General features: G+C 37.4%; 1 protein-coding gene across 2 annotated transcripts in view; it reads left to right on the top strand.

The window, feature by feature from the left end:
* The window catches only part of SLC30A6 (solute carrier family 30 member 6), a 42510-nt gene extending 30549 nt beyond the window's left edge, over window positions 1–11961 (top strand). For both annotated transcript variants that reach the window (XM_049652338.1, XM_049652337.1), the window contains 4 exons: window positions 2991–3093; window positions 3962–4009; window positions 4990–5058; window positions 10974–11961. In XM_049652338.1, coding sequence (XP_049508295.1) covers window positions 2991–3093; window positions 3962–4009; window positions 4990–5058; window positions 10974–11474 — 721 coding nt within the window. In that variant the 3' untranslated portion in view covers window positions 11475–11961. The remainder of the gene's footprint in view (window positions 1–2990; window positions 3094–3961; window positions 4010–4989; window positions 5059–10973) is intronic.
* The last annotated feature ends 246 nt before the right edge of the window (window positions 11962–12207 follow it).

Raw genomic sequence — 12207 nt, 5'->3', positions numbered from 1 at the left:
TAGGCATTTATCCAAGGGATACAGGTGTGCTGTTTCGAAGGGACGCATGCACCCCAGTGTTTACAGCAGCACTATCAACAATAGCCAAAGTATGGAAAGAACCCAAATGTCCATCGATGGATGAATGGATAAAGAGGATGTGGTGTATATATACAATGGAGTATTCCTCGGCAATCAAAAAGAATGAAATCTTGCCATTTGCAACTACCTGGATGGAACTGGAGGGTATTATGCTAAGTGAAATTAGAGAAAGACAAAAATCATATGACTTCACTCATAAGAGGACTTTAAGAGACAAATCAGATGAATATAAGGGAAGGGAAATAAAAATCATATAAAAACAGGGGGACAAAACAGAAGAGACTCATAAATATGGAGAACAAACTGAAGGTTACTGGAGTGGTTGTGGGAGGGGGGGATGAGCTAAATGGGTAAGGGGCACTAAGGAATCATTGTTGCATTATATGGTAACTAATTTTTTTTAATATGAAATTTATTGTTGGAGCGCCTGGGTGGCTCAGTCGGTTAAGTGTCCGACTTGACACTTTATTGTCAAGTGTCATGACAATTTATTGTCAAATTGGTTTCCATACAACACCCAGTGCTCATCCCAACAGGTGCCCTCCTCAATACCCATCACCCACCCTCCCCCCCCCCCCACTCCCCATCAACCCTCTTTAAGAGTCTCTTATGTTTTGGCTCCCTCCGTCTCTAACCTTTTTTTTTCCCTTCCCCTCCCCCATGGTCTTCTGTTAAGTTTCTCAGGATCCACATAAGAGTGAAAACATATGGTATCTGTCTTTCTCTGTATGACTTATTTCACTTAGCGTAACACTGCAGTTCCATCCGCATTGCTACAGAAGGCCATATTTCATTCTTTCTCATTGCCACGTAGTATTCCATTGTGTATATAAACCACAATTTCTTTATCCATTCATCAGTTGATAGACATTTAGGCTCTTTTCATAATTTGGCTTTTGTTGAAAGTGCTCCTGTAACCATTGAGGTACAAGTGCCCCTGTGCATCAGCACTCGTGTATCCCTTGGGTATATTCGTAACAGTGCTATGCTGGGTCATAGGGTAGGTCTATTTTTAATTTTTTGAGGAACCTCCACACTGTTTTCCAGAGTGGCTGCACCAGTTTGCATTTCCACCACCAGTGCAAGAGGGTTCCTGTTTCTCCACATCCTCGCCAGCATCTATAGTCTTCTGATTTGTTCATTTTAACCACTCTGACTGGCATTAGGTGGTATCTGAGTGTGGTTTTGATTTACATTTCCCTGATGAGGAGTGACGTTGAGCATCTTTTCATGTGCCTGTTGGCCATCCGGATGTCTTCTTTAGAGAAGTGTCTATTCATGTTTTCTGCCCATTTCTTCACTGGATTAGTTGTTTTTTGGGCGTGGAGTTTGGTGAATTCTTTATAGATTTTGGATACTAGCCCTTTGTCCGATATGTCATTTGCAAATATCTTTTCTCATTCTGTTGGTTGCCTTTTAGTTTTGTTGATTGTTTCCTTTGCAGTGCAGAAGGTTTTTATCTTGATGAGGTCCCAATAGTTTATTTTTGCTTTTAATCCCCCTGCCTTTGGGAATGTGTCAAGTAAGAAATTGCTGTGGCTGAGGTCAGAGAGGTTTTTTCCTGCTTTCTCCTCTAGGGTTTTGATGGTTTCCTGTTTCACATTCAGGCCCTTTATCCATTTTGAGGGTTTTTTTTTGTGAATGGTGTAAGAAAGTGGTCTAGTTTCATTCTTCTGCATGTTGCTGTCCAGCTCTCCCAGCACCATTTGTTAAAAAGACTGTCTTTTTTCCACTGGATATTCTTTCCTGCTTTGTCAAAGATTAGTTGGCCATACTTTTGTGGGTGTAATTCTGGGGTTCCTATCCTATTCCATTGGTCTATGTGTCTGTTTTTGTGCCATATGCTAACTAATTTGGATGTAAATTTAAAAAATAAAAAGTAAAACTAAAAAAGAGATAAAACAAAATAAAAAATAAATAAAAGCTGTTAGCATGGTAAGGCCCCTACTGACCTCACTGGCCATCCGTCTGTCTATATTTGCCTGTTCCTACTTCTGATGCTGTGTCAGGACTTTCACACCCTTGCACATGCTGCTTTCACTGTCTGTGATACCTTCCTCCCATCATTTCACTCGTCTTTGAAGGGTCAGCTCATATGTCTCTTTTTTCTATTTTATAATCCTTTCTGGATTATCCCTACCTCAGGAGGCTTGTCACTCACTCCTTTGTGCATCCCTGATACCCTATAGGACTTCTCCTTTACTCCCAGATTGCTTTATTTTCTTTACATGGTTATATCCTGCTATTTCAAAGGTAGGGGCTAGGTCTTACCTCATGTTTCTATTGCCAGCATGTGGGAAAAAGTAAAAAACAACACAAATAAAACAAAAACAAAACATGATCAGCTTGTAATCATTGGCATTGGCATTGACATTTTGGTCTGTCTTATTAACAGAACAGTCTGAACTACTGATGAGTGTTGCACTTCAGTGACAGTGTTCCTCTAACAAATTCCCATAGAATCTCACCTTGTGTAATTCCTGAGGAATTTCAAAAATTCTTGGTAATAATTGGAAAATTATTATTTATAGGAGAATTGTTGGATGAGATACATTAGCCTTCTCTGTATCAGAAATTGTAAGTTGAAGGTTTTTGTTTGTCACAACAAATGAATATATATGAAACCTTTCTCGTTGACAAGTAGATTGAAAATACATAATGAGGAAATGGTCACATTTTTTTTCTTCACCATCTCTTCACGCTGCTTAACATAATTATTATTTTCCACCAAACTTGGCAAGAAAGGATTCTGAAAACTTATTTATTTATTTATTTTGAGACACTCTCTTTGCCAGTGGTGGCCACTTGTGATCAGAGTCCTGTTGCATTAGACAATGTTTTGGAAGATTGAATTGTAAGAAGCCCAGTGACGCATATATTTGAGATTTAGAATTGTTTTTTCCTTTTAGTAATTATTTTGCTGTGGACACTGCTTCTGCCATAGCCATTGCTCTGATGACATTTGGCACTATGTATCCCATGAGCGTGTACAGTGGCAAAGTATTACTGCAGGTAAGGGTCCTTTTTCAATGCACATGCTTAATATTAGCCAGGTTTTTATACCAGAGAATAAAATTATATGTTCTCTTCTACCAGGTTATAAAATTTTTAGCTATTAGAAGGTCCTGTTAGAAATGAACTCAAATAGTGATACCTGAAATCTATACAGTAAGAAGCAGAGGAAATTCTCTTGGCCCATAAAATATGCACAGATCTTCCTGTATTTATAATATAAGACAAAATCAGAAGCTAAAAATATTTTGCCCTTAATGTTTCAAGTAAAAACAGTGTTACTTAGAAATATTTTTTACCTATTTATTTTCCCCCAATAAATATGCTTTGGCTACTATATAGTTTGGTTGTGATTGTTTTCTTTTTTCCTGTCATTGAATCAGTGAGACTTCTAAATTTCAAACTTAAAATCGAAAATGACAAATTACTCCTTATTTAAACAATAGAAACACCTGTAGACAAGGCCCTGAATGCAAAGGTAGTTTCCCAGGGATGGATGTATATGTAAGCACTGCTTTCCTTGTGTCTTACCCTCATGCCCTTTCTAAAACTTAGGGGCAGTAGTTTTATCTCCAGAAACTGTAGTAACAATAGGATAATAGTTGTGTCATGCTGTGCCATACAAAAGATTTTTACTTGGTTGGCTGATTCTTCAAGAGTTGTTTGGGTGTAGAGATAAAAAATAAGCATGGGCTGATGGTTGATGTCCCACTAGTGGAGCCAACTGAAACCTCTCTTCCCTAAATCATGATAGGCTGTCAAACAAAGCAAAGGCTGGTATAAAATCCAACTTTTTATTTTCAGGACCACTGTGCAAAAATTCTTTTATCTCCTAAGTTACTCATATTTTATTTTATTTTTTCTCCAGACAACGCCACCCCATGTTATTGGTCAGTTGGACAAACTTATCAGAGAGGTAAGGTAGAATAGAAAACAAAATCCTTTTAAATTATAATTAGAGAACGGAAAGAATGGGTATAAATGATACTTTACTCAGCCCTATCTCTATTTTATTTTAGGGGAGTTTGTGTTCTTTATACTAAATAATACAGTAGTAGATATAAAATAGTGACAAAAGTATAAAAATTTGAAGCATTGCTCAGTCTGGAAACTTGAAGTAACTGTGGAAGGGAAGGTAATGGTCTAGAGACCACACTACTAGCTGTGTTAATGCTGTGGTTTTTATGCGTCTATATTCAAATCTAGGATTTTGATAGAAGTCAAAAACTACTTTTACATGTTGATTGCTTCATCACTTAACATTGATTTGTGAGTTTAGATTTTGTATTGTATAAATACCCACCTGCTTACTAATTGAAGGAATAAGATAATGTAATTATTTGGATTTTGAGAATATTTCAAACTATTGATTGCTGGTATCACAAAGGCCACTATTTATCAGTATAGCTGGCTGTTTGTCTCAGCCTATGTTATACCAATGGGACATACACTATATATCTGGTCTTGGAATTTCCTCTTGGTCCACATTCACATAACATCCTGTGTTGTGCAGAAATTTGCTAAAAGAAAGAAATGATAGAGAAGAGTCCCCAAAAGGGGGAAAAAATCTAATACCACCAGTGCTGGATATAAATATGTGACATACTCACAAAATGAAAAGAACCATCCGCTGTCGAACAAGGTGGTGGTGAGGGTAGGTGGTAAACACCTGATACTAAAAGGATTGGGCCAGACGAGAAACGGAACACAAGACCTTGGCTCACTACTGAACAAGTAAAATGATACCTTGAGTGGTCTAGGACTCCTCTTGGCTAATGAGTGTCTTCGGGCAGGATTTGGCCAGGTCATTTCTAGGCTTAGGTCAAGTCCATATTGTGACTGAACTGTGTTGGATATGTCAAATATAAACAGCTCAGTTTCTTTGTTTTTGATTAGGTATCTACCTTGGATGGAGTTTTAGAAGTTCGAAATGAGCATTTTTGGACCCTAGGTTTTGGCTCACTGGTATGTTTTCCATGTTAATATAGTTGTAATTTAAAACATAGTTTATATTAACTAACTTGGATGTAAATTAAACAATAAAAAAATTAAATAAATAAGTGAAACATAGTTTATAATTTTTAAAACTAAAGAAAGTACTTCTTCAAATTAAAAAAAATGTTTTAATGTTTATTTTTTGAGAGAGAGAGACAGACAGACAGAGCATGAGAGGGGGAGGAGCAGAGAGAGAGGGAGACACAGAATCTGAAGCAGGCTCCAGAATCCAAGCTGTCAGCACAGAGCCCGATGTGGGGCCTGAACTCCCAAACTGCGAGATCATGACCTGAGCCGAAGTCAGATGCTTAACCAACTAAGCCACCCAAGAGCCCCAACTTCTTTAAATTTTTATAGAGCCTTTGATTATCATTTCTGTTTAATAGAGTCTAAAATGTAGATGGATTCAGTAGCCTAATTGAGATTAGTCGAGGGATATTTTTCTTTTATTTTTCCTTTCAAACTACTGTTAATGGTCTTTTTTTTAAAGGTTTTTTTTTTTTTATGTTTATTTTTGAGAGACAGGGAGAGCGTGCATGCGTGGGGAGGTGGGGGCACAGAGAGGGAGACACAGAAATCCAAAGCAGGCTCCAGGCTCTGAGGTGTCAGCACAGACCCCCATGTGGGACATGCACTCACAAACCATGAGATCATGACCTGAGCCAAAGTCAAGACGCTTAACCAACTGAGCCACCCAGGCTCCCCCCCCCATGTTTTTGATATTAACCTTAAAAATAAGACCAGTTATTTTACTAGCAAAAATGAGTTTATTTCGGAATAGCAGAGAATTCGGGATAAGCAAGCTACAACAAAACAATAGGCAAGTCTGAAGAACAAAACAGAGGAACAGTCTGCTATAGAGGAAAGGGGGAAGTTGAAAGGACTGTTAACAAATGAAAAATCCAGTGAAGTAAACCAGGAGTTCAAGTGTAGTGGCTTTCACTGCCTGAGTTGTATTAGTCTCTCATTGGCTGGGCTTTTGTCAGAGAAGGAGGAAGAAAACCTCTTTCCTCCTGTTGATGTTATAAAGAAGTAGCTAAAGTAGAATGGACTTTACCTCTCTTCCTGTTGAGTCTACAATTGACTCGGCGTAGTAGGGGTTGAGAGACCCTCCCTTTGGGCCTCCCATCTCCCATTTTAATAAGGTTTTCCTTTTATTAATTTTTGCGAATCCAGTTTGGACCTATTACCAGAGAGACAGTTACGGCATGGTTCCATTCCTGTGTCAGGGATGATGAGGAAAATACAGAAAAGTACTCTGGAAAAAAATTTAATCACCATAATCCCATCATATAGAGATGCCTGCCAAGATGTTTTCTTATTTATACTTACCTATTTTCTCTCCTTAGAAAACGAAACTATGTGGGGCCTCTGGGTGGCTCAATCGGTTGAGCGCCAACTTCAGCTCAGGTCATGATCCCCCAGTTTGTGGGTTCCAGCCCTGCGTTGGGCTCTGTGCTGACAGCTTGGAGCCTGGAGCCTGCTTTGGATTCTGTGTCTCTCTCTCTGCCCCTCCCCTGCTCATGCTCTATCGCTCTCTCTCTCAAAAATAAATTAACATTAAAAAAAAATGAAACCATGCAGTTTATATTTTGCTCTTTTCACTTAATATATCGTTTACAGTTTTCTTTGTCACCAAATAATTACTTTTTTGGTCAAATATTTTTTTCTCTCTTTTTTAAAATTTTTGAATGCTTATTTGTTTCTGAGAGGGAGAGAGAGAGAGTGCAAGCGGGGAAGGGTCAGAGAGAGAAGGAGACACAGAATCTGAAGCAGGCTCCAGGCTCTGAGCTGTCAGTACAGAGCCTAACGTGGAGCTTGAACTCACAGACTGCAAGATCATGACCCAAGCCGAAGTCGGACGCTTAACCAACTGAGCCATCCAGGGGCCCTAATTTTTTTTCTCTTGAGTGTGACTTGATCTTTGCCTAGATACTCCAAGACTTTTTTTTTTTTTTTTTTTTTTTTTAAGTCCAGTAAGTTCACTAGACTATGTCTTGGTGTTGGTCATTTTGGGTCAGTTACTCCAGGTTTGCATTATAGCCTTGCAGTAATGTTACTGCAAAAAACTTGTTTTATCTTTCAGGAAAGTTTTCTTTAATTGTAATTATTAATATTTATTTTGTTCTCTTGCTTTTAGTATCTTCTTTGGGATCTACTATTGTAAGCACATTGGGTCTTTTATATTTATTTTCTTTCAGTTCCTTTGATTTTTAAAACTAGCCTTCTCATCGCCTTTTATTTTCTCACAGTAGACCTGTATATTTATTTCCTTTTGTATTCGTTCTAGTCTAGTCTTCATTTCTTTTTCCTTTTTTTTTTAAGTTTATTTATTTTGAGAGAGAGCAAGTGAGCAAGGGGCAGAGAGAGAGAGAGGGAGAGAGAATCCCAAGCAGGCTCCACACAGTCAGTGCAGAGCCCCATGTGGGGCTCGAACTCACAAACCATGAGATCATGACCTTTGCCAAAATCAAGAGCAGGATGCTCAATGGACTGACCCACCCAAGTGCCCCTAGTCTGGTCTTCATTTCTCAAGTGATTGTTTTTCTTGTTGTTGTCTCATTTTTGAGGTTTTTTTTTTTTTTTTTTTTTTTTAATGTTTATTTTTGTGAGAGAGAGAGAGAGAGAGAGAGAGAGAGAGAGAGAGAGAGATAGTGCGAGCAGGGGAGGGGCAGAGAGAGAAGACACAGAACCCGAAGCAGGCTTCAGGCTCTGAGCTGTCAGCACAGAGCTCAACATGGGGCTTGAACTCAGGAGCTGTGAGATCATGACCTGAGCTGAAGTTGGACGTTTAACCAACTGAGCCACCCAGGGCCCCTCATTTTTGAGGTTTTTGAATGCTGATTGATACTGTTATATGTGTTTCATGTCTTTCAGCTTTTTTTTGAAAAAGTAGGTCATAGTTCTCATGTGTTTTATAGGTGAGTCTTTTGGGCAATCCTTTGTAATCTATTTTTTTCTTACAATAGCTTTGTGTGCGATTTGGAATCAGTCCTTTGCTGTTTCTCCTTTTTATGCAAAATTGTTTTCCTGAGTTTTAAAATAAGGAGTGGTTAGGGTAGTGTGTTTGAATTTATGGTTCTAAAGCTCCCTCTTCTGATTGAGTGTGTGAAGTGAAAGTTTTTTCTTTCTCCTGGGTCTTTTCCTGCCATTTGTATCTGCTCTTTGTTATCTCTTGTTTCTGCTGTGTTGCTCAATTTGGATTCTGTTCCCAGTTGTTTCTTCTTAATGTGGCGCTTTCTACTGGCAGGGAGCTTGCTTGCTTACTTTGGAGAGCTCACAGGGCTTAGGCTGCTCCAGCTCTTCAGATCTTACAGCCAACTCAGTGTACTCACGCACTATTGAAATGTGCAAATCCCCTCCCAGTTTCCCAGCTGCCTTTCTCAAATTTGCTGCCCTAGATTTCCATTGAGAACAGGTTAGCTGCTTTGAGGTTTTTAGGTCCATCAGACATCTTGTTGCTTCCTCCTTCACAGGTGCTGATACCTTGCAGGTCTCACACCTTGTGCTTAGGATTTCTTGGGAAAACCATGTTATCTAGTTTGTTAATAGACGTTGTCCATAGGTTTTTGGGGTTGATGTCTTAATTTCGGTTTTTCTGGGCATATTTGGGGGAATTTCCAAAAAGTGCCACCATTACTGCTGTCTTTGAAGAATCCCAACATAATTTTTAATGGCTGCAGTTTTACATTATTTGAATATGCCATCATTTACTTAATCACTCCCTTAATGGCATTCCATTTTTCCCTTATAAACAGAGCTAGGATGAACATTTTTGTGGAATCATCTTTGCACATACTTGTGATTATTCCTTAAGATTAATTTTTAGAAGTGGTTTTTGTGAGTCAAAGGATATTCACACTGGGGTGCCTAGCTGGCTCTGTCAGTATTGCATGTGACTCTTGAACTTGGGGTTGTGAGTTCGAGCCCCACATTGGGTGTAGAGATTAGTTAAAAATAAATTTTTTTTTTAAAAAAAGGATATCCACATTTTCATGGCTTTTGATGCAGCCAATATACTTTCCAAAAATGGCTATACCAATTTACATTCCTTTAGGAATGTAATTCCTTCAGGAACACAGTTTGTTTTTAATCATTCTTTTAATTTTACCGATCTTAATAACATAGAAGGTAAGTGTTTATTTAGCTGGGTGGCTTATCCACACACAGAATTAAGTCACCCAGCTGTTCAGAACATGGCCATCTAACCACTACCCCCATAAGACTAAGGAAAAATAAAACAAGCTTTTGAGCTCCAAGAGTAGTTGTCACAAAAGCCATAAATTAATGCAAACACCATAGTCACAGCAGACTCTGTTCAAGCTCCTGCTCAGAAATGGTTTTCATTTATTTTAATTGCTTTAATTTCCGTAGCAGACTGGAAGAGGTTCCGGTGTCTTTTATAGTTTTGTCTAGTGATAACTGTGAGATGGTAGTGGCCAAGAAAAGGAAGAAATCAAAGGTGACTGCATTTCTAAACATGCCTTGCCTTTCATAATAAACTAGAAGTCAAATTCAAGCATTATAGATATTTTCTCCATCTTATGATTGCAGTCACTACTGTTAAAGTCATAGATTCAGACACATTGTAAATAAAACAACTACTTGTATTTGACTAATTTATGTGAAACTTATTCTTCGTTACAGTTTTTTATCTTGAAAATCTGAGTTTATCTAGAAATCAGCACTGAGTCTGCTGGACATTTTGTTTCATTTTACTTACTATTTATTTTTACTTAAGTTTCATTATGCAAATGGTACCTGATTCTTAGAAAAATTGTAACTAAGTCAAAGAGAAGCGAACAAAAAACCTTTAATAATTCTACTATCTAGAGATAAGTGTTGTCACTCTTGGCTATTTTTCTCTCTGTGTATGTTTTAAACAAAATAGAATCATTTAAAAACATAACGTATGATAAATATCTTTTCAGTAAACAGACTTCTAGCCATCATTGTAAAGCCTGGGGTTCTCTATCCTCATAGTAACCCAGGCTAGAAACCTTGAGATCATCTTTGATGAGTCAGTCCATCTCCCTCATCCACTACATCCAATTGGGTATCAAGTCCCCCCACATCGAACCCAGGGAAACTCATGAATCCATTTGTCCCTTTCTGATTCCATTATATTTGTCCTGTCCTGTCCTGTCCTCTTCATTTCTAACCTAGAGTGTTGCAGTCATTTTTTACCTAATTACCAATCATTCATACCTACACTTTTTCTGAACTTTATTTCTGATTGATTACTACTATTAAACTCCATATCATGATTTTTAGAGTTCTCTGCTAGCCTTTCTTTTAACCTTACTACCTGTTTTTCTTTCTTTTTTCCATCCTTCTTTCTTTTCTTTTCTCTCTTTCATTATTTTTCTGCCCTCTGAAATATTTGTACTTCTTTATATATTAGTAACATTGCTTATTGTGTCCGAACATGCCATGCATTTTAATTGCTGTTCTCTCAGCTTAGAATATCTGTATCCACTTTTGGAAATTACATTTCACCATCAACCCTGGATCAAATGCCATCTTCTTTACAAATCTTCCTTAATTTGAATTAGCAGCTCTCTTTTCTGCTCTTCCATTGCATTTTCTATATACGTTATATTCTGCATTAGGCTATAACATGCCTGTCTTCCTCCTACATATATTTTTTTTTCATATATTTTAAAAAGACACATTTTATTTAGTCACATAATTTTATCAACTCTTCACATTGACAGTCACTGCTGAGTAGTCTTCAAGGAATATCAAGACATGATACTTTCTCTTGTTTAAAAGAAAACACCAAGTACAGTTACAGCCAAATCATAAATAAAATATTTATTTCTAGGGGAATTTTCAATGGTATAATTTTAAGTATCTCTTTCTTATGATTTTTCCCCTTTTAGGCCGGATCAGTGCATGTAAGAATTCGACGGGATGCGAATGAACAAATGGTTCTTGCTCATGTGACCAACAGGCTGTACACTCTGGTGTCTACTTTGACCGTTCAAATTTTCAAGGATGATTGGATTAGACCTGCCTTACTGTCTGGGCCTGTTGCAGCCAATGTCCTAAACTTTTCAGATCATCACATAATTCCAGTGCCTCCTTTAAAGGGTACTGATGATTCAAACCCTGTTACGTCGACTCCAGCTAAACCTAGTAGTCCACCTCCAGAATTTTCATTTAACACCCCTGGAAAAAACGTGAGCCCAGTCTTTCTGCTCACCACCCAAACAAGACCTGGTTTGGGTCTTAATCATGGACACACACCTTACAGTAGTAGCTTGCTTAATCAAGGACTTGGAGTTCCAGGAATTGGAGTAACCCAAGGATTCAGGACTGGTTTTACAAATATGCCAAGTAGATACGGAGCTAACAATAGAACTGGACAACCAAGACCATGATGTACTGCAATCTAACTTATTTTTATGAGGAACATTGACTCCTTGATTCCATTTTATTTACTAATCCAGCTGTGCACCGACTGTTCAATCGTTTACTCTAAATGATAGAGAATAGTAGGTTGTTCACATTACATGAAACTGATGAAAGTACCTTTTTGTAAATGTATTTGGGGCTGTGAGAACCTTCTAAATGTTATAGGGTTTGAAATTTAGGCTTCCTTTAGAAAGCGTGTTTCTCTGAATTTAAATTTTGTTATTTGGTTTTGTAGTTGATTGCAGTGTGATAGACATTATAAGAGAACCACTTGATGGAGCAAATCTGTCACATTATTAAAAGTGTAATATTTTCTTCAATGAAATTTATAAACATGCTTCTTGAATAATGACATACATTTTAAGAATGGAAAAAAACATCCATTCTGAAAGTAAAAGTCTCTTTTATAGTTTTCCAAACTTAATTGCTACATTTTTTTGAGATCCTCTTGATTTATGTCTTGCAAAAGAAAGAAAAAGTTTTTATCAAAAATTTTAAAGCATATTCTGTCTAGCATAATTTGAAATTTTTAATTATCAAAAATTTTTTAGTTTTTTCATTAAAATATTTCAGTACACTTATAAATAGTCTGTGGTTCTCAAAGTGTTTTATTTTGGTTAAGTGAATACCAAATCCTTTGGTAATGTGCAGTGAAGGAATCCACTTTTCTATATAACATATAATCAAATTGACATAATG

The sequence above is a fragment of the Panthera uncia genome, assembly GCF_023721935.1.
Source record: "Panthera uncia isolate 11264 chromosome A3 unlocalized genomic scaffold, Puncia_PCG_1.0 HiC_scaffold_12, whole genome shotgun sequence".
In the NCBI taxonomy this organism is placed as follows: domain Eukaryota; kingdom Metazoa; phylum Chordata; class Mammalia; order Carnivora; family Felidae; genus Panthera; species Panthera uncia.
The sequence above is the reverse complement of the archived record's forward strand: the minus strand, read 5'-3'. Positions and strand labels throughout refer to the sequence as shown.